The following is a 22,914-nucleotide window of genomic DNA, read 5'->3' as shown; positions in this document are numbered from 1 at the left end:
ATCTTTCTTCCACTATGCTCTTATACTCTGTCCTCTTCTCACTATCTTGCAATTTCTCCACTCTTCTCACAGGAGCTGCTTCCTCCTGTCTTCCCCTTCGCCTCCTCAACCACTTTCTTTGCAGCTCTACCTTGGCCATCACTAAGTGATGGTCCGAGACTCCATTCCCCCACCCTCTCCACACTCTTGCATCCAACACTTGTCTTCTCATTCGCTCATCCACACACACGTAGTCTATCATTGCCTTTCGTTCAACAAGTTCACCATCCATCCTCCTCATTACTCTCCATGTATACCGGTGGATCATCTTATGTCGAAAGTAGGTGTTGGCTATTGCCAACCCCTTACCAGCACAGATGTCCACCAAAGCACTACCATTCCCATCTACTTCCGCTGGCACACCCCACTGACCAACCACTCCATCCACTCGTACATTCCCGACTTTGCCATTCATGTCTCCAATCAACAATCATATATATCATATATAATATATATATATATTATATATGATATATATATATCATATATATATCATATATATCATATATAATATATATATATTATATATGATATATATATATATATATATCATATATATATATCATATATCTATCTATATCTATCTATATCTATCTATCTATATATATATATATATATATATATATATATATATATATAAATTTTTGTAGTTCTTCACAAGAATACTGCAGGTCTTGCCGTAAAAATAAATAAATAATAGTAATAGCTGCCATGCGTGGATATCTGTCTTGCATGAGAGTGTGTGTGTGTGTGTGTGTGTGTGTGTGTGTGTGTGTGTGTGTGTGTGTGTGTGTGTGTGTGTGTGTGTGTGTGATCAAACTGTACACCATTTTTGTAATATATCAGCGAGGGCCTGCAAAGAATTTTTTCTCTCTTGTGTATAGCTAGTCAACTTACTCAACCCCTTCCATCTGTTCAGGGTATTATTCCATTATTGCTTCCGCCAGACGATTTGATTCAGCCTAGAGCAGGGCCTGTTTAGTGAAAGGGTTAATGAAGACTGTATCAGATGCACTTCAGTTCGAAAAATCTCTCACAAGATAAATGTCGTCAAATTTTGGTAGCGAAGAACAGAATGAAAAACACGTCATCGGAGTGAAATGACTAACCCATTCAGAACGATGATTTTTTTCAATGTACTCGTGGAACTTTGGGGGAGGCATAGAAGAGACATTTGAGACTGAGGCATTATATTTATCTGTCAGTCTATATCTGTCTCTGTCGATCTGTCTATCTCTTTCTATCTCTCGAACTACGTCTGTCTATCTATCTACAGCCAGACGCCTTAATCCCTGAGGGGATGGCTATGAGCAGAGTGTTCCATGCCTTCTCTCCTCCGCCGTCAGCCTGCCCTTCCTCCAATTCACACCACCCTCTCTCATTACCTCTTCACGCCATCCCTCAATCTCATCCCATCCTTAGTCTCCCTCTCCTCGTCTCCCCTTCCACCTCACTCAAATACACTGCTCTGCCTAGTCTCATTTTCCATTCTCCCCTCATCGCCAAACCATCATGGGAGTATTTCTCTTCACACTTTCAGTCACACCCACATCAATTACACAACGTTCCTTTACTTCATCATTCACATTTCTGAGAGTATTTATTTCTCTTAACACTTTCAGTCACATCCAAATCAGTTCCACAACGTTCCTTTACTCCTTAATTCCTCTTTCTCGGGGTATTTATCATAACACTTTCAGTCACATCCACATCAATTCCACAGCGCGCCTTTGCTTCCTCATTTCTTTGTCTGCCTGGCCTTGTAACTCCACATCTCTGGAATTTTGTCATATGTGTGAGACCTCCGTTTAACCACTTAACTGCAATGACGTTCCTTCTTCATATAATCCTCTCTTCGGACGATTTTGTTTGGCGTTTAAGGGAGTTTCATTACCACTTTCATTGCCAAGGAGGACACTGGGTTTTTAATGAAGCAAAATTTAATCTGTTATAATTGATAAGGGAAAAAATAAAACATTTTAAAAGTTAATCGAATCATTTTCCAGTTCTTTAACGACTGGAATATCTCTCAGCTGTAGTTTCTGAAAAAAAAAAAAAAATGTGGTACCCAAACAAAATTGCTTTGTGGTACCTGAATAATATTGCCTGTGGTACCTGAACAAAACTGTCATGGTACGTGAACAAAACTGTCTTCTGTTACCAGAACAAAACTGTCCTGTGATACCTGAACAAAACTTTGGTATTGTCTTCTGTTACCTGAACAAAACTGTCTTGTGGTACCTGAACAAAATTATCTGGTGGTACCTGAGCAAAATTGTCTGGTGGTACCAGAACAAAACTCTCATGGTACCTCAGTAAAACTGCCTTGTGGTACCTGAACAAAATTGTCGGGGGGTACCTGAACTAAATTGTCTTGTGGTACCTGAACAAAATAACATGATGCGTTAATGAAAATAATAATAATAATAATAATAATAATTCCTTCAGCAAAACAGGCTTGCCATGTCAAACACCGTTATCTGCAAGTAGGAAAAATAAACCAAAATATGACGCTAACGTATTAAATGATTTACCATAACAGTCTGTGTATGAAATAAAAATCAGGAAAGAATAAAAATAAATTCGAGCAGATGGTTATCCTTTTGAGGTGGGGCCAGGATTCCCGGAGCTTGAATGATGTGTGGATGAGTCTGTGGCCCATATCACTGGGTGTGTTTTTGATAGTTCTCACCTATGTACAGTATTTTTAACTTAACTCGTCTCCGTCTCCTTCATTATCCCGTCCTCATTTGGGAGGAAAAAGGTAACGATGATTATGATTATGATGATGATGATGATGAAGGTGGTGGTGGTGGTGGTAATGGTGAGGAGGAGAAGAAGAAGGACTAGAACAGTGATGATGATGATGATGATGATGATGAAGGTAGTGGTGGTGGTGGTGGTGAGGAGGAGGAGGAGAACAGTGATTGATGATGATGATGATGATGATGATGATTATAATGGTGATGATAATGATAATTCTCCTTACCTCGAGATATCACTCCTTGCATGAAGAAGGCTTACATCATTGCCTATGACTGTACGGGGGTTATCAAGGCAGACGATCAATTTCTAACCAAGCCACAAGACAGGCGATCTACTGTATTTCTAACCAAGCCACAAGACAGGCGATCTATTTCTAACCAAGCCACAAGACAGACGATCAATTTCTAACCAAGCCACAAGACAGGCGATCTATTTCTAACCAAGCCACAAGACAGACGATCAATTTCTAACCAAGCCACAAGACAGACGATCAATTTCTAACCAAGCCACAAGACAGACGATCAATTTCTAACCAAGTCACAAGACAGACGATCAATTTCTAACCAAGCCACAAAACAGATGATCAGTTTCTAACCAAGCCACAAAACAGACGATCAATTTCTAACCAAGCCACAAAACAGACGATCAATTTCTAACCAAGCCACAAGACAGACGATCAATTTCTAACCAAGCCACAAGACAGGCGATCTGTTTCTAACCAAGCCACAAGACAGGCGATCTGTTTCTAACCAAGCCACAAGACAGTATCAATTTCTAACCAAGCCACAAGACAGACAATCAATTTCTAACCAAGCCACAAGACAGACAATCAATTTCTAACCAAGCCACAAGACAGACGATCAATTTCTAACCAAGCCACAAAACAGACGATCAATTTCTAACCAAGCCACAAAACAGACGATCAATTTCTAACCAAGCCACAAGACAGACGATCAATTTCTAACCAAGCCACAAGACAGGATCAATTTCTAACCAAGCCACAAAACAGACGATCAATTTCTAACAAAGCCACAAAACAGACGATCCCCACTTGTCCTCGTGGGTGGCTAGGAGAGACAAGGATGATGCGCCCTACCACTGAGGATTATCTTTTTAAACTAAGCTGGTATTCCCCGTTTTCTGAAGTGGCCTTGCGTACTACCCCTCTACCTCCTACCCCCCCTCTCCTCTCTCTCTCTCTCTCTCTCTCTCTCTATCTATCTATCTATCTCTCTCTACCTACCTACCTACCTATCTCCAGCCAAGGGCTCGTTTTCTCTGTGGCTTTGAGAATTCCGCAACACCTCATACTTGACAACTTATTCTAATTATTACACCTCAGTATTCAAAAGTGCATTATTCATGCAAACCATGTCGATATTAAAACGATATAAATAACATACACGAGAATGTCATGGTACAATATGCAGAGTGAATCGCTATGGATGAGGTGCTACGAAGTCCCTTATGCTGCCTAGAATGCAGTTTTTTTTTTTTTTTTTTTTTTACCAAGGTGCTGGAGAGGGACGCCTTCACGCTGTGGCACAGATATAAGTAAGCGGTTCCTCTACACGGTCATGCAAGCGTACCTCATCTCCCTACCTATCCCCCGAAAGAAGGATGGTGGCTACAGGAGAAATGCAACCTCAGCCTGCAATCCACCGGGTTCTGGTTCAGACGAGCCTGGGGCCACAGTTCTTACCCAGCTCACCAGATATGTGCAACAGGACACCAAAGCTCCCAAACAACACCAGCACGAGAAATGCACTTTTTTAGGGGGGGAGGGAGTTCTTGTGATTCCCTCTCAGTGCTTCAAAATGTGCTTCAGGTGTGTTTCATGAATCTTATAGTTCTTTTCAAAGCACATACTCAGTGCAGAGGTGGATATATATATATATATATATATATATATATATATATATATATATATATATATATATATAATTTTTTTTTTGGGGGGGAGGAGGGGGAAGTAGAGAACTGTCGTACCGTAGCATGACTCACGATACTGATGATCGTGATGATTATGATGATGATGATGATGATGATGAAATATACCTCCATAAACATGTATACTACGTAAAGTAGTCTTTTTTTTGTGTGTGTGGGGGGGGGGGGAAGGGGACACGTGCCCAGGAGCCTTCTTCCCGTCCGTTATTGAATCAGTGCCGGGTACCTAACTGTAAATGGCTGTAACTATGACTGCATTAATAACAAAAAAAAAAAAAGCAGTTCCCTGATAATGGATAAAAAGATAATGCAGGAATAAAATATTTTCCCTTCTACCCTCAATATGCCTCTCTGCTTTCTTCCTCACCAGCCATTGGTTCTTCTCCGTCAGTCACTGGTTTTTCCCTCATCCATCCATTCCGGAAAGAGTCGTCACCTTCCTGTGTACAACTCTGCCCCCTCTCTCATCCTTCCTAACATTAACCCTTCTCCCCTTTCACTCATTGGGAAGTACTCACTCCTCCCCTCTCCCCTCTCTCTCCTCCCCCGAGCCCAGAACCTTCCTCCCTTCCCCTGTGGAAACCTGTTCTCCCCCTCCCCCCCACTGCAGTTCCTTACAGTTTTCCTTGTCTGCAGGTCCATGGCTACCTCCCTCTCTATCCCCCCACAGTCCCTCTCTCTACCCTCACCCTCTCTTCCTCGCCCCCTCTTCCTTCCAGCCACCCTGCCTTCCCATCTCCTTTATTCCTCGGTGATTTATATTGTATACTGCGTCGTAATATTCACTTTGAATCGTTTTACACTCGTCATATCTTGCATCAATGACGTACAAGACGACACCGTAACATCCAGAATAAATAGCCTTGGGAGAGGTATTTCGAAATCTCCAAGCTCACGTGGAATGCAACCCCTTGTCTCTTTGCCCTGAATAAAGCTTTACAGGTGAATGATGAGCAGGAATTTCGAACAGTAAGGGGCTAAAAAAGAGGACAAACAAATAACTACGAGGCCATCTAAAGCACCGCAATATAAAGTTATTAAGCTCACACACATGAGGTGGTTGAAATTTAAATTTGAGGAAGGGACTTTGACTTAATGTTATTTACGAGCATTAAGAGTATTATTATTATTAGTAGTAGTAGCAGCAGAAGTAGTAGTAGTTGTTGTTTTTGTAGTACAAGACGTAGTAGTATTACCAGTAGCAGCAATTATAGTAGTAGTAGTAGTAGTAGTAGTCGCTATAGTCGTGGCGTGCAACTCTGAGGTTGTTATTATCGTGCCCTGGCAACCTACCTCTAAACAGTGTGTGATTTAGTGTATAATATGAGATTCATGTGATTCGTGTATAATATATTCGTGTATAATAATATTCGTGTATAATATACTCGTGCATAATAATGATTCGTGTATAATATGATACGAAATCGGACACACTTTTGAATGGTAGGTTGCCAGGGTACGATAACAACAACCTCAGAGTCGTGCGCCGCGACTATAGCCATGTACTACTTTTACATGAAGCAAGGATAACTGTACTAGGCAGGTTGGCTAGGCAGCTTCTGTAAATCTAACTAAGCATGTAGCAAGGATAGTAAAGAAGAATGCTCTCTCGCTCTCAAGAACAAGTGCGCCTGTGTTTATCCTTGTAGTATAATCTTAGAATATTTCTTAACACAATTAAACTACATGTGAAAATAGATTTTTCTTAGCCATTGTTGAGTTAATTATGTCTATGGGAAATCTGCGGTCTCAGAGGATGTATTTGCCAAGTATAGACAGCTCCTGAAAACAATGAAGAAGCACTCTCATAATGTTTTTCTTATCGGACATACTGTCAAGGGGAAGAGCAGGGGATGTTCTGAATCCTGCAATAGACGTGCATGAAATACAAGCGTTTAGTGTGTTGATGTTGATATCTTTGTCTATTCCATGGCAGTAATTGGCAAAAAAAAGGTCATCTTTACCAAACTAAGTACATTAGTTAAAACCACAATGGATCCATGACGCAGGCTAATATATTAGCCAGAAGCAAAAATGGCAAAATAGATAGAGGATTTTTGTTAACCCCCAAAGCTTGGGCATCAATCTGGCTTGGCGCTTCCTGTTCGTGGGCATTTTTCCCAAAACTGCTTGTTTTCAAACCATCATATATCAGCAATTACATACCTAGAACATTCAGTGAAAGGTCAGAACATTCACAAATCCTTCATCTCTCCACTGCAAGTGTCCCCAGGTCCCTAGGTGGAGGCGCTGTGGAGCGAGACGAGAAGTGTAAAGGCCCTCTCCCACTTCGGCAAATAGGCACGATGAAGCCACGATGAAAATCGTGGCTGAAGTCGGTGATGTGTCGACGATTCTGACCAAGAATCGTGGTGTCGGCGTAATACCTGCGACACCAGTACGACAAAACGCCGAAACCTCGGCGGAGTATACGATATAACTGGCGACTAGTAGCCGACATATCGCTGATATGTCGGCGTAATGCACAAGCATTATTCTAAATTCAAATTTTAACGGTTTTTTTAATGGCGACTCAATGGCGATAAAGGTACAACGGCGGCGTGCTGTCGACGATGTATCGTCGATGTGTCTGCGAATGCATCGCACGCACCTCGCAGACAAAACGCCGAGGCCATCGCAGGTGCCTCGCCGTCATCGGCGTATTTAAGGCGATTAATCGACAGTTCATCCGCGAAATGTCGGCGATATATCACCGACATTCATAAGATGAAATATTACTGTCGCACAACCCGGTACATATCGTACGGTTTACGTAGGCTATGTCGTATTAACCTCACCGATGCATCGCCGATACATTGCCGACTTCGCCGTATGACGGTATGACATCTCAACGTTTTTTTTCACCGCCGATGCCTCGCCGATGTCGGCGATCATACGCGGTTTATACGCAGGGTAATCGCCGATGTCGCCGAGGCATCGCCTTATTATTTACGACTAATCTGCGAAATTTTACAAAATCGTGGAGGGCCACGACGTTTTCATGCAGCATGAAAACGTCGTGGTCCCCCACGACAAATTTCCACCTCGTGCGACGTATCGGCGCCATGCCACGAATGGACAAGATTTTGATGACGAATACCCACGATTAGGGATTTTTGACACATTGTGACTTTAACTTCCACACTTTCGCCGAAGTGGGAGAGGGCCTTAACGTTTGAGGTCGCGGCGAGGATGCATCCAAACAAGCACAAGCACACGAGTGCGGGCGGGCTGGTTGTGCACGCCGAGGTAGCCCATGCTGATCTGGTCAAGGTCCTTGGGTCTAGTATTCTATGTTTTACCTGGGAAGCTCCTATTTCTCCTGTAAGCATACAAATGTGATGGATAAATAGAAAAAGAAAAGGACAGGAGGAAACAGTGCATAACAAAGAGGGTAGAAAGGTTCCAAGAGGATGGATAAAAGACAGAATATAAGATAGAAGTGGAGAGATTGGCTAATATGATTTGGAGCAGATGGGGGAAGTGGAAGGCGTATGCAAGGTATTCCTAGAAGAAATCTGTGCAGCATGTGGTGTGTGGGGTGAAGAGAAGACGAAAGGGGGTGCAAAGGAATAGCATGGTGGAATGAAAAGATGAGGCAAGCTGTGGCACAAAAAAAAAAAAAAAAAAAAAAAAAAAAACATATAGTACGTGGATGGGAAGCAGAGGCGTGGGGGAAGATTAGGGATGGAATAGAGAGTTATATGTGGAGAAGAAGAGAGATGAAAAATTAATAAGAGAGATAAGAAGAGTGTGAATAAGGAATTTGGAAGGAATTAGAGTATAAAGTGGAGGTAATACAAGAAAATGATCTGGAAAGAGATAAAGAGAGTTAGACAGGGCGATAAAGAAGGTAGTTGGGGAGTGAAAGATAAAGATGATGGATTGCTGGTGGGGACAGAAGAAAAGGTGAGCAGATGGAGAGAACACGTTAAGCAATTGTTAAATACAGTAAATGAAAGTAACGCTAGTGCAAGTGGCCGGGGAATAGCTGAGACCAGGGAGATGAAAATGGAGGAAGATCAGTAGGATGGAAGTAGTTGAAGCAATGAAGAAAGTCAAAATGGGGAAGGCCCCAGGAATTGATGAAGTGTTTAGTGAAATGGTGATGCACGAGGGAGAGATAATAGTAGAATGGATATGGAAGATGTGCAGATTGGCCTGGGAGGAAGGTGGAGTCCCGGAGGAGCGGAAGTCAGGTATAATCTTTCTTCTGTACAAAGGAAAAGAGTAAAAAGAAGTGTGTGGTAATCATAGGAGCATTTGTCTTCTTTGTGTAATTGGAGGAGTATATGGTAGGATACTTACTGACAGAGTTAGGGAAATAACAGAAGAAAAAGTTGGAGAAGAACAGGGAGGTTTTAGGAAGGGAACAGGTTGTGTAAATCAGATATTCATCCTAAGGTCATTCTAAGATGTTCAGTGGAAAAGTTTCTTGAGGAGTTAAAGAAGCTGTATGCATCCTTCATGGATTTGGAGAAGCATTTGACAGTGAATGGACAAGGAATGTGGAAACATTAAAAATATATGGAGTAAATGGGAAGCTGTTGAATGCCATGAGGAGTATGTATGAGGGCACCAAGGCTGCAATACATGTGAATGGTGAACTAAGTGAATTTTTCTGTCTGAATGTTGGACTGTAACAGGGATGTGTCAGGTTTCCATGGCTTTTCAGTCTGTATATGGATGGAGTTATAAGAGAGAGACAATATAGGGCAGGGGATGTTGGAGCGAGTAGAGAGGGCAGCATCTGGAAACTTCTGTTCTGTTGTCTGCAGATGTTACTGAACTGTTATGTGAAGACGAAAGAGAACTACAAGTCTTGGTGAGTGAGTGTGGAAGAGTTTATGAGAAGCGGAATATAAAGGTGAATGTTGGAATGGGAAGAGGTGTGGTCTTCGAGAGAAATGAAGTCTCTGAATGCGCAATGAGGATGGATAGCGAGGAGAAGGAAAATGTGAGTGCCTTTAACTACCTGGGTAGTGTGATGAGTAAGGATGGAAGTTTAGAGGGTGAAGTGCTTCAAATGGTACAACAGGGAAGAAAGGTTGCTGGTCCATCGAAAGCAGTGATAAGAAATAGGGAAGTGAGCATGGAACTAAAAACGTCGCTGCATGACAGTATTGTGATACCCACTCTAACGAATGGAAACGAAGCTTTGACCTTGCTGGAAGGACACTACTCGAGTGAGAGCAATGGAAATGAGTTATTTGAGAGGAGCATGTGAAGTTACATGGAGAGACAGACTGACAAATGAGGATGTGAAGGAGCATTGTGGCGTGGATGTAGATGTGATAGAAAGAGTTTGGAGAAATGCACTGAGGTGGTTTGGCCATGTGGAGAGGATGGAGAGCGAGAGACTAAAGTGGCTACCACATTGGAACCCGTGGACGTCCAAACTGGCCTTGGACGTCCAATTTTATGTGTGTGTGTGTGTGTGTGTGTGTGTGTGTGTGTGTGTGTGTGAGGGGGGGGTACAGGGAGGTGGAGACCGAGGATGAGATGGAAGGATGGAGTGGTATATGCATATGAGTGAGGGATGTGTGAGCTGGAGGCAGGACAGTGAAATGGCGGAGGACAGGGCGACATGGAGATGATTTGTTTGTTGGCTACCCCTTACGAGATTAAGGCGTCTGGCTATAAAGAGATATTCACATGAATTCCAACGCAATCGTATTTTTCACACACAACTCGTAATAATAACTACCATTTAGGAGGGAAATTTGTCTCAGTATACCTTACAGTACTTCAAATACGAGTAGCAAAGTAAACATCAATAAGACCTTGAAACATCGGAAATCTTACTAAAGTTAAGTGTCCAATGCGAGTGGTGACAACAGATATCATAGAAAATGGCATGGTGTCACTGTGTTAAGCACAGACCCTGGGAGTAACGGCTTCTTCCATAAAAAACTAGAAACCAGTGTTCATTCAAGCTTTCGTTGGTCGAACCAGTCTTTAAATCCAATCATTGGCCTTTAATTCCGTATCTGTAAACCTTTAATTTTCATTCATGGCTATATAACCCCAATCATCCCGCCTTTTTTTTATAATTTACTACGCCGCGAGCGTCCTGGCAGCCTCTTTAAATACCCAAAAATGGGTGGAGGGATTTTTATATATCTATATACATTTTGTATTGTGGTAGGTGGGGGCGCCCACCATCCACTCACTCTGTGTGGTACTGCTTTGGGTGTTTGCCCTTTCTTCTCTTCCTTCCTTCCTCTTGTTTTTCTTCTATCTTTCCTCTTTCTTCTGCCTACGGGTGACTTTACACTCCCTCCTCTTTCTTTCCTTTTCCTCTTCCTCCTGCCTATGGGTGACTCTACACTGAATGACAAGCCAAATGGTTTCCTGTACACCAGGAAACCATTTACCACAATGTGTTGTAACCATATAACCAAATTATGGCGCCTGGTGGTTTAGTGGGTTATTAAGGAGCTCCAGTCGGATTGAGCCGGTGTAGGTTTATATCCAATGGGTGGTTGGGGTTTATTGTTCACATAATGCCACTCAGGGATGAGTGAGGCTGGTCACTTCCATCTTAAATGTCAGGACCAACTTGCCTAGCCCTGGGCTCCTACGCTTCTCATGGGGCGGCATAGGATTGGGTGATGGATGGATGGATATACATTTTGTGGTCTAAGATCAACAAGCAGTTATTTGTGCTGCATGCTGTACTAAAATTATTTTCCTTAAGAATGTGAAAATGTATGAAGACAAGTGGCATTGCCGTGCACGTGTGGTAAGGTTTTACCCAGTATTCTTCTGGGTTTTCGTACTGTAAGGACCTGAATTACATTTTTCATTTTCAGAACAATAGTCTTGATTGATTATAAAATTTAATTCACAAATAATTTAAACTGCAATGTAGATCATTCTTTCACTGTTTTACTAACCTCACTCCAAAAGTTAAATAGACGGGCGGTCCATTATATGAAGCTCAGCCCCCCCCCCCCCCCCCCGTTGACTTTCCTTGATACGAATGTGTCAGGATTGTCCTGTCACAAGCTTTCTCCCTTGTATGCATCAGTGATCAAAACAGCACATATAACTCTGTCCATTCCTATACTGATGACTCCACCCTTCATTTTTCCACCCACTTTTCTCAACGTCCATCACAACAGTTACTCCACCAATCATGGGATAAGGCTATGTTGTATACCTGATTTGTGACTTGGACATCATTTTGGTTGAGAGGGAAAAAAAATATTGCTTCAAAAACCCAGTTCCAACATCTTTCAATCTGTTAAAATCTTCTACAGGATTATCTCTTAAATAGGCAAAGTAAATCGCTTAGGAAACGATGTTAGGGAGCTTCCACGAGAATACGGGAGTCACTACCCTCTAGCCCTCTATCTCTAGCCATGCCTAACACATTTATAAGCAAAGATTTCCCGTCTGTACAGTTGGCAGCATATAAACCAGGGACAGCATCAGTGTGTGGCAGAGATCTAGCACTTGGTACACCTGACAACCTTGACATAATCATATATTGTGGTTCTGGCATGAATGTTCGGAGGTGTCAAATATAAGTTGAAATAGCCAAGTGACCGTGATGCATGAACGTCGGAAATTGTAGCTAGACCTCCACTTCACAAACACACAGGTTTAATGTGTGACCAACTGTACACCTGTTTCTGGTAGGTCGAAGCTTATCCAGATTGTACATGCACAAGTACACCCTTTTTACCTTACTTTGGCCCACATTATCCTCCTCCTGAAGCTTATTTCACATACTGTACCTCACTGGCAGAAAGAGACTATTATGGTTCTACATCCTTTCCATAAAACTTCTTCATTACTACCAAATACAATTCCCAGTGTTAATCTGTTACCGGTACTAATTCTCAGCATTCAAGATGGAGGAATGGCACTTTTAGACCAGTTTAGAGTAAATGCTCCTAGGCCAGTATTCTCCTCCAGTAAGAAGGCTTCCTGACATCTCCTCCTTTGCGATTTATTTTTGGACATGGATGGTTAATATCCTTTCGTGCGTTGTTTATGCCGATTATGGCGATGTGCGAAGGATTTATATACCACAGAATAGGACAGTAAGGTGTAATAGGCAAAATAAATCACTTAAGAAAAGTTGTTAGGGAGCTTTCTTAACCGACTAGCGAACGGGCCCTAATCTGACTTACAAAACGTCGTATTACCACAAAAACAAACCCCTAGATAAACAGTCTTGTCCTGTGTGATAACCAGGCTACCATGAACCTCCAGTCTTTGGTTAGGGAGTCGTATTACGAGTCACACAGGATGCGTCTGAGCACCTCTTCGTAGGCGATTTATTTTGCTAATACACCCGAGAAGTCTCCTCTGTGCTGTTTACAAGGTTTAAGAAAGGTCTGGATTATGATGAAGAGGAGGAAGAAGAAGTAACCGACAGTTTGAATATCAGTGACGTAAACCCGCAGAAACCGACACTTTGAATATCAGAGTTCAGGAGAGGCGACGGAATAATTGATACCGACTGTACACTTCTGTTTCACTCGTGTTGTTACCAGAAAAATTATGTAGTTTAGGAGAGCTCCCTGGCACAGTACGGAGGGGTTTATCTAACCCCTCGGTGAAATGAAATCGTCTGCTGGTCTGGGTAGAAAATGCGTCATTGCAGGTAGGGAACTGAGCAAATTGGCGTTGATTTTGTCCTAGTGGAAATTTGTGACGTAGAGAGTTTAATATACCATGTGATCAAGGTGGGAAGGGGAAATTGAGCAGGTGGTGTAGTGGTTAGCACATCCAGCCCGAAACTGAGAAAGCCGGAGGTCGATTTCCAGGCCGGTCATACTCTTGGGTAAAGTTTGTTTCCCCTGTGTCCATCTTCACCCAGCTAGGCAATACTGTTTGAGGCCGCGGGAAGTCCTAGCGGCAGTGATGAAGACGCAGAGGTTGTTATCCATGCACCCAGTGCTGTACGTTGCCCCCGCCTTCCGCATCCTCCCCCCGCTGTCACGCTGGTTGTGAAAACTGAGCGGCCTTCTGTGAGAGGGTGAGGGTGAGACACAGGTGGAAGGTCGAGGCCGGGCGAGGAAAAATAAGAAGGGAGGAAAGGAGCAAGGAGATTAACAGAGGTGGCAAAAGCGGGGGTTTTGTTGCTGGCACTGAAACAGGCGGAGACGGAAGACTGAGTTGAGACAATATACAGTATACAAAAGGATACTGTGTAAATGGTCACGCATTTGTTACAAGTGTTGCAGTTGCTAATCGAATGGCTGGTCTGTGATGAGGGAGGGAGGGGATGTTTAGGGAACAGAGAGAGAAACTTCCTTTGGAAGAGAAGCTTACTGTGGGGCTCGGGAAAGGGTAGGAGTGGAGGTGAAGGGAGGAAGGGGTCAAGGTGTAGGAAGATAGGTTGCATCAACGAGTAGGACGGAAGCAGGAGGGTCAGAATGGAGAGAGTGCGGTCTGAGTAATCTAGCTGCCATGCAGTGACGCTGTCACACCCACACCGAGAACACCAGAGCTATCACGACTGCAAGATGCGAGGATAGACAGCCATGGGGTCAGTGGGAACCTGCGGGTTGAAGTGTGAAACCAACTCTGGGAACACTCATAATTAATTTAGTATGCCCTACTGCAATATTTTCTATTATAGTTCATATGGCCGGCTTCTTCTATTTTCAAGGAGCCACTTAATAAAAATATCCAGACCCTAATAAAATCCAGTGTGACCATAATATGGTCGGCAGGTACCAAGCAATTGACAGTTTGTCACACCGCCCTGAAACAGGGGCACAGCCAGGATTTAGCCATGGGGGAGAGGCGGGCTGAATTCTGGATGTCATTATTCTTGAGATACAACTACTTGGAAAGTTTTATACTTGGAATATACGTTTTTACGTTTTAGGAGAGAGAGAGATTTAAAGGGATTCAATCATCCCCGAGCTAGGCAACTATGGCCATGTAGCCCCGCTACGTTACAGGAGCGCTCTGCTACTCCCGGCAACGGTGTACCGTTGAGAGGCTCGAACTCGCGACCTCACGGTTACGAGGTCGGCGCTCTACCTCTGAGCCACCGCGTCCCCAGAGAGAGAGAGAGAGAGAGAGTTTTGCCAAATGTTCATATTTGTCTCAGATTACTTAGTGTTTTCTTCCCTAACTGATTTCCGATAGAACAAAAAGCCAAGACAAAAAACCAGAGGTGGAAATCAGAATACACATAGTTTTACCGACAAAGACTCTTAATATCAAACCTTTAATTTGAACACTAAATAGGGAGGGTTGGAGGGAGTGAATTCTAAGAGAGATTATGGGGGTTATTGTGTAAAAATTAACAAACATACTAATCCGGTTACCTTGCTTTCACCAATTGTATTACATAGGTTACTTTTTAAATATAAAAGTGAATTTAGAAAATTACTGTACTTTCTGTATTTCGTTGCTTTGCAGTATGTTACTTTTAACTTTTTGAGTCAAATGCAACTTTACCCTGTCTGTCACTCTACGAGGACTCTAGGTGGCCCGACCTTGTGTTTATGTTAAATTAATGGAAGGAGAATTTGCATTGAAGTCGCTCAAGAGTTTGTACATACAACCGAGATACGTGTTTGGAGGTGAACGAGCATTGTTATGAAAGTTCATCAAGGAGTGTCGTAGTTGTTCAGATCCGTAAAATTTTACTCTGTACTTTTACTCTAAGTAACGTTTTGGCAGAGTAACTGTGCTTTAACTTGAGAAAATTATGTGAGTACTTCATCCAGCTCTGCCATCATGTCGATTTAGTTCAAAATAAATCCATGCAGGTATTGCCTCCTTTCCCCCAAAAAAATTGTTGGCCAAATATCAGCCTTATCGTTGTAACAGTAGTTTTTAATACGACATCTCAGGTCCTTCCACGTCCCTTGCGTTCGTTTTATATCCACCAGATCGATTATCGTCAATCCGGACAAAATTAGGTCATTCCTGTATAAGCGTGTGCCAAGTAAGCACTGTTTTTGTTGCTATTATTGTTGTTGCCCCAGACTTATCTGGATGTAAACTGGGCATATTGCAGGCTGAAGTTGTCCTGCGGTCCACATGCTTGTTTCGGGGGATAGTGAGAGAGCTGAGAGATGTTTTGTATAACCGAGCAGTGGAGCTGCCCGGTTATGACTGTCAAAACGGGATGGTGTCCCTCTCCAGCATCAGATCAGCCGTATTAGTACGATATGAAGGCACTGTATGCAAAATAGCTCGCTGAAGAAGAAGCATCATTACAAAATCTCTCGGGTCAGCAACAACATTGCCCAGAATCAGCATTGAAGCCATATGTTTGGCTTGGGCCGTATTCATAGACGTTCTTAAGCCAAAGTTGGTCTCAGCTAGTTGTATTTTTATAAAAATTACTCAGGATTGTTGTGCTGTATTCTACTACTTGGGTAGGCTCATACACTTTGTTAATTAATGACTGTGCGTGTGTAATTTTTTTTTTTTTTTTCACCAGGTCGGTCAGGATCACTTGATGGTCGTGATCGTCAGCATTTTACCCTCCCGGAAGGGAGCCGAGAGCTCATATAGTCCGATCTAAGGGCAAGGCTGTGACCTTCACACACCCACACACCCGTCCCCTTGCTCCAGGGGGACAGTAACCACCCACTTCGTCAGTGAAACTTTTCGCAACCTGAGCAAGGCGCGAACTCCCGTCTACCAGATGGCAAGCGAGAACGTTGCCACTGCGCCAGCGAGCGGTGTGTGTGTGTGTGTAATTCACCGGGTCAGTCAGGATCACTTGATGGTCGTGATCATCAGCTTTTACCCTCCTGGAAGGGAGCTGAGAGCTCATATAGTCCTTTCTAAGGGCAAGGCTGTGACCACACACCCACACACCCATCCCCTTGCTCAAGGGGGACAGTAACCACCCACTTCGTCAGTGAAACTTTTCGCAACCTGAGCGAGGTGCGAACTCCCGTCTACCAGATGGCAAGCGAGAACGTTACCACTGCACCAGCGAGCGGTGTGTGTGTGTGTGTGTGTGTGTGTGTGTGTGTGTGTGTGTTCTTACCTAAGTGTATTTTTATATTATTCAGATTTTGTACATACTTTTATCTTCACTCCTACACCTGCTGATCATGAATTTCACCAACTTTCGACTAAATACTCAATGTAGACTGATAGATAGACAGATACAGATATAGATTAGATATCTACACTATAGTAGCCGCAGCGAGAAATGAACGCTGTGGTGGGGCAGCCGGGATGACCGGGAATTCCCCCACTGTAGCCATATCCACATGTCACCGACCATAGAGGTAGGATGTCACCGACCATCGGCCACCGCTGCAGCCCCGCTCCATGATCCTTACCCTGTGTCTCTGGCTTTCTCTTTCTCTCTCGGTTTCTATATAAACTGCTGTATTTCCGAAACTAATTATGAAATTATTATGACTTTTGTTCCACACCACCACTGAGGTAAAAATCAAGGAGAGTTTTCTGTATAAAGGTTTCCCTCCCCTTGTCTGAGGGCAGGTCAGTTCTGACGAGTGTATAATTATAGGTCAGGCGGAGGTATCGGCAAGGCCGCACTCCCCCACTCATATGCCACATTTAGGAGGGGGGGGAAACCTTTATACAGAAAACTCTCCTTGATTTTTACCTCAAAGGTGGTGTGGAACAAAAGTCATAATAATTTCATAATTAGTTTCGGAAATACACCAGTTTATATAGAAACCGAGAGAGAAAGAGAAAGCCAGAGACACAGGGTAAGGATCATGGAGCGGGGCTGCAGCGGTGGCCGATGGTCGGTGACATGTGGATATGGCTACAGTGGGGGGAATCCCCGGTCATCCCGGCTGCCCCACCACAGCGTTCATTTCTCGCTGCGGCTACTATAGTGTATATTGTATATATTATATATAAACAATAATTAAGTAAAATATAATCTCTGCCAAGGAGGTTGTTTTTTGGCTTTGTTGTTTTCTTGTTTGTTTGTTTGGCTGTATATCTGTGTCTGTTTGTCTGTCTGTTGAAAAACTACAGGAAGAATGACTGAGGGCTATCAGACAAAGAAGTGATCAAAGTTTGGGCTTAAAGAATCTGAAACCAAACTCAAGGTCATGAAAAACAGGATGGGGATGCATCAGCAAGAGGACACTGCAAAAAAGTGCATAAAACGAGAGGCGATAAAGACATAAGAAAATTTAGTTTCCCAAATAGGGCAATTGATCAGTGGAATGCACCACCAAATGAAATAGTGTGTGCCAAAACAATTCATAAATTCAAGGATATGTACTATAAAAATGGTTTAAGACACGGGACAGTACGAGCTTGACTCATTCCTGTAAAGATACTAAAATGCAGTATAGTATCACTGAGAACAACCCAACAGCCCCAGAAGGAGCCCACAGAGGAGCATATACAGCGCAACTGGACTCTGGGCGACAGGAACATAAGTCCGCCTGGGCCGCTCACCCCTGTGACCTGGAGCTCGCCCGTCGCCACCATAGCAGGAAAGCGAGACTACCTTCCGGGCAAGCCGATCACTGACAGCCACGGGGTGGAGCTGTTACTCAAGCTCTAGTCAGCACCCCTGAGATGCTCGGTAGCTGCTCAACCCTCCTACAGGAGACGGCCTGCAGCCACTCTGGAGGCAAACAGGAGACTGCCTGTAACCGTTCCCGCCTTCATCAGGAGATGGCCAGAAGCCGCTCCGAAGGTGCCCCTAACAAGACTGCTGTAGCCACTCGACCCTCCTACAGGAGACTGCTTGCAGCTGCACTGGAGGCAAACAGGAGATGGTCGGTAGCCGCTCTGAAGGTGCCCCTCGAGAGACGGCCTTTAGCCGCTCAATCCTCCTACAGGAGACGGCCTGCAGCCGCTCCAGAGGTAACCAGGAGACGGCCGGTAGCTGCTCCCACCTTCGTCAGGAGACAGCCTTTAGCTGCTCTGAAGGTGCCCCTGAGTCAGCCTGTAGCCGCTTCCTCCCCCAGGCCAAGGCCAGTAGCCGGGCCCTACGGTAGGAGACGACTGGTAGCTGCTCCTCCATCAGGTGCCCACCAACCTACGACCCAGAGGGAGCCCCTAGCCTGGAGGAGTACTGGAGAGGCCCCGTGACTACCACCGGGCTCTTCTTCCTGCAGCCGGTTCCTGAGAGGACTCGCCTAATGGACCCCGACGTGGGCTGACGCCGCAGCCCCCTCCTGACGGCATCCCCTACTGCCGGGAACTGCAGCCCTTGGGACCTCCAGACTGCCCCCAGGACCCTAAGGCGGGACTTCCCTACACCCTGATGCCGGAGATCTTCGTCCTCCATCAGGCGCCTGAGCGAGAAGTTCAGGCAGCTTTTCGGCCCCAGCCCTGAGGGCCAGACTTCCACGCCAAGCCCTTCGCCACCAGCCGCCCCGGACGAGAGAGGACTCCCCTACGCTTGATCCCGTGGCCCCTGAACCCAGAGGCCCCCGGCAGAACCCAGCCCTGTCAGTAGTGAGGCAGAGCCACCTCCGCCACCCTTGTACCTGACCGCCACAACGCCCAGACCTGAAAGGAGTGACACTGAAAGCGCAGTGTCCATGACACAGTGAAGTAAAGGCAGAACAGTGAATTAACAGTATAAAGGAAGTCAGTGAGAAAAGCATCAGTGATAATATAAACGAATGGTAGAATAAGCAAGGAAACAGTGAACACAGCAAGGCAGTGAAATGCGGGTCTATCACAGTGAATGCGCTACCAAATACTAACGTCACACCACACTAAGATCATACGCAGGCCCTAGTGTTAAAGTAATAATTACCCACAGTGAAATAGTTCCACCAATTCCACTAATATATAAAACTTGGACTTCCTGCAATAATAGTGCGTAACCCCTCAGCCCTAAGTGCTATTCACCTTACCCGATCTCGACCTGAGTAGTATCCTGCGCGGTACTAATAACCCATATCTAGGCCTAAGAATTATAATTGTCCAGTAGTGTATATCTGTATTTGTGACATCTACCCGTTCCGCTGTAGAGTATAACAATACACATATAAGGTTGTTGCCTTGCATTTTTGTGTCCTGCCTCTCTTCTATTTGTCTAAGCTCCGGTTTAGAAAGAGAACCCAGCTACACACTAGGCATTAGAGGGACGGGAAGACGACTCTAAAACACATAGCATTACAGGTATAGTTAGGTAAGAACAATTGGGTACACACGCACACACACACGCACTCACGCAGACACACACACGCTACAAGATGGATACCAAGCTTAAGGGACCTAAGCTACGAAGAAAGACTAAATAAACTGAATCTACCAACACTACAGGAGAGAAGGAAAAGAGGTGACATGATAATGATATATAAGTGCATATCAGGGAAGGAGAAAATAGACATAAATGATTACTTTTTAGTGTATATAAATGATATAAACAGTAACACTGGAAATCAGGGCTATCTGAATATGTTTGCAGATGATGCGAAAATACGAAGGAGAATTACTAACACAGACTCTTGTAAAGAGCTACAAGAAGAATTAAATAAACTTCATGAATGGAGTAGTACATGGCAAATGGAATTCAATGTGGACAAGTGTCATGTAATCAAGTTTGGTAAAAGTGGAAAAAGACCTGATTGGGATTATAAGTTAGGAAATAAAACCCTATACACATCAGAAAGAGAGAAAGACCTAGGTGTGATCATCAATAACAGACTATCTCCGGCTGACCACATCAGCGAGAAGGTACGGAACATGTATACACTGCTTGCAAATATGAGAATAGCATTCACATACATAAATGAAGACATGCTAAGAAGGATAATAACATCATTCATTAGACCAACCCTGGAATATGCATCAGTAGTCTGGAGTCCTCATCTCAAAAAGCACATAGACAAGATTGAAAAAGTTCAAAGGGCCGCTACAAGATGGATACCAAGCTTAAGGGACCTAAGCTACGAAGAAAGACTAAATAAACTGAATCTACCAACACTACAGGAGAGAAGGAAAAGAAGTGACATGATAATGCTATATAAGTGCATATCAGGGAAGGAGAAAATAGACATAAATGATTACTTAACATATGGAGAATCATCAGCAAGAGGACACTGCAAAAAACTGCATAAGAAGAGAGGTGATAAAGACGTAAGGAAATTCAGTTTCCCAAACAGAGCAATTGATCAATGGAATGCACTACCGAATGAAATAGTGTGTGCCAAAACAATTCACAAATTTAAGGATATGTACGATAAATATGGTTTAAGACACGGGACAGTACGAGCTTGACTCATTCCTGTAAAGATACAATTAGGTAAGAACAATTAGGTAAGAACACACACATACACACACACACACACAGAATAATGTGATGACGCAGTGGGTCAAAAAAGAGACACGGTTTCGAGGTGAGGACACACCAGCAAGGTTAGATTTACTGTTTACCAAAGAACCCGATGTAATAGAATCATTGAAATATCTCTGTCCTATAGGAAAAAGTGATCATGTGGTCATTGAGTTCTAGATGATAATAGGGAACGTCGAGCCAAGAGACGAGCTTCATAGACAGGGAAGATACAACTTTGGGAAAGCAAATTTTACAGGATTGAGAAACTTTTGAAAATGCGGATTGGAGAAAATTCAGAGAAACGAGAGATACAGAGGAAGTGAGATATCTTTCTAGACCTCTATAATTTGATAGTGGAAAAATTTGTACCAAGAGTAAGAGGGAAAGAAAACAGGAAAAAGGAGTGGTTTAATAGAAGGTGTATGATAGCAAAAAGAGAGAGAGATAAGGCATGGAACAATTGGAGAAAGAGAGGTAACAACAGAACAAAGGAAGAATATAAGAGAATTAGAAATGAATACACAAGAATATGTAGAGAAGAAGAAAGGAATTTTGAAAAAGGTTTAATAGACAAATGCAAGGATGAACCCAAACTGTTTTATAGATTTGTTAATGGCAAACTGAAACAAAAGGAAGGAATCACCAAACTGAAAGTAAAAGGAGAGGTCTATAAAGATGCAGCAATGCAAGCTGAAATAATGAACAAATGTTTCCAATCGGTTTTCACTAATGAAAAAGTGTTTGTGGAAGGGGAGGGAGTGATTAGAAATGTTCCGGTGATGAAAGATATAAAAGTGGAGGTACAGGAAGTGTATAAATTACTGGAAACTCAAGATGTAAGGAAAGCCCCAGGACCAGATGGAATTTCTAATTGGGTACAGACGGAATGCAGAGAACAACTGGCGGATAAAATTCACAGTTTAATCGTGTGTACTCTGGAAGAGGGGAAGGTGCCACAAGAATGGAAGAGGGCAAATGTGGTACCAATTTATAAGGGAGGAAACAGGGAAGAACCCCTGAATTATAAACCAGTGTCTCTAACCAGCATGGTCGCAAAATTGTGTGAGAGAATCCTGAAAGACAGATGGATAAAATATCTAGAAGAGATGAATATTTTGGCTGAATGTCAGTTTGGATTCAGAAGTGGAAGGTCATGTGTTTCTAACTTGTTGAGCTTTTACTCAAGAGCGATTGACGTGGTACAGGAGAGAGATGGTTGGGTGGATTGTGTGTACTTAGAGAAGGCCTTTGACAAGGTACCTCATAAGAGGCTAATGTGGAAACTAGAATATATAGGAGGACTGAAAGGGAAATTTCTGGAATGGATGAGAGACTTTTTGAGAGACAGACAAATGAGGACAGTAATAAAGGATAGGATGTCTGGATGGAGGGAAGTAACAAGTGGAGTCCCTCAAGGCTCGGTGTTGGCGCCAGTAATGTTCCTGATCTGCGTAAATGATATGGTAGGTGTAGTGAACAATTATGCAAGTCTGTTTGCTGATAATGTAAAGATCTTGAGGAAGGTAGAGGTTGAGGAGGATTGTAAAATCCTGCAGGAGGATCTGGATAGGATACATGATTGGAGCTGGACGTGGGAAATGAAATTCAATGTAAAGAAATGTAAAATATTGGAAATGGGTAAAAGTACCAGGAGGCTATCACTGAATTATTTGTTGGGTAATGAATTAATCACAAAAATGAGAGAAGAGAAAGATTTGGGAGTGCTGGTCCAAGATAGTTTGTCACCAGAAAAGCACATTAACAAGATAGTTGGAGAGACTTATAAACTCTTGACTAACATAAGAGTAGCATTTCATTATATGGATGAGGAGATGATGATAAAATTGATAGTGGCCATGATTCGCCCCAGGTTAGAATATGCAGCAGTAGTGTGGTCCCCACACAAAAAGAAAGATATAAAC

The 22,914-nt window shown here is 43.3% G+C and overlaps 1 protein-coding gene across 1 annotated transcript in view; it reads left to right on the top strand.

Annotated features, from left to right (window-relative positions):
• The window catches only part of LOC145403580 (sacsin-like), a 34,435-nt gene that overhangs the window by 4,282 nt on the left and 7,239 nt on the right, over positions 1-22,914 (top strand). The window contains exons 3-7 of the mRNA XM_080275258.1: positions 7,912-8,041; positions 9,534-9,712; positions 15,755-15,901; positions 18,065-18,232; positions 18,830-18,979. Of these exons, the coding sequence (XP_080131384.1) occupies positions 7,912-8,041; positions 9,534-9,712; positions 15,755-15,901; positions 18,065-18,232; positions 18,830-18,979 (774 nt within the window). The remainder of the gene's footprint in view (positions 1-7,911; positions 8,042-9,533; positions 9,713-15,754; positions 15,902-18,064; positions 18,233-18,829; positions 18,980-22,914) is intronic.

This window comes from Coenobita brevimanus, chromosome 61, assembly GCF_032717465.1.
Source record: "Coenobita brevimanus isolate Jiangsu-jjx chromosome 61, ASM3271746v2, whole genome shotgun sequence".
In the NCBI taxonomy this organism is placed as follows: domain Eukaryota; kingdom Metazoa; phylum Arthropoda; class Malacostraca; order Decapoda; family Coenobitidae; genus Coenobita; species Coenobita brevimanus.
This window is presented reverse-complemented; position numbering and strand designations above follow the sequence as displayed.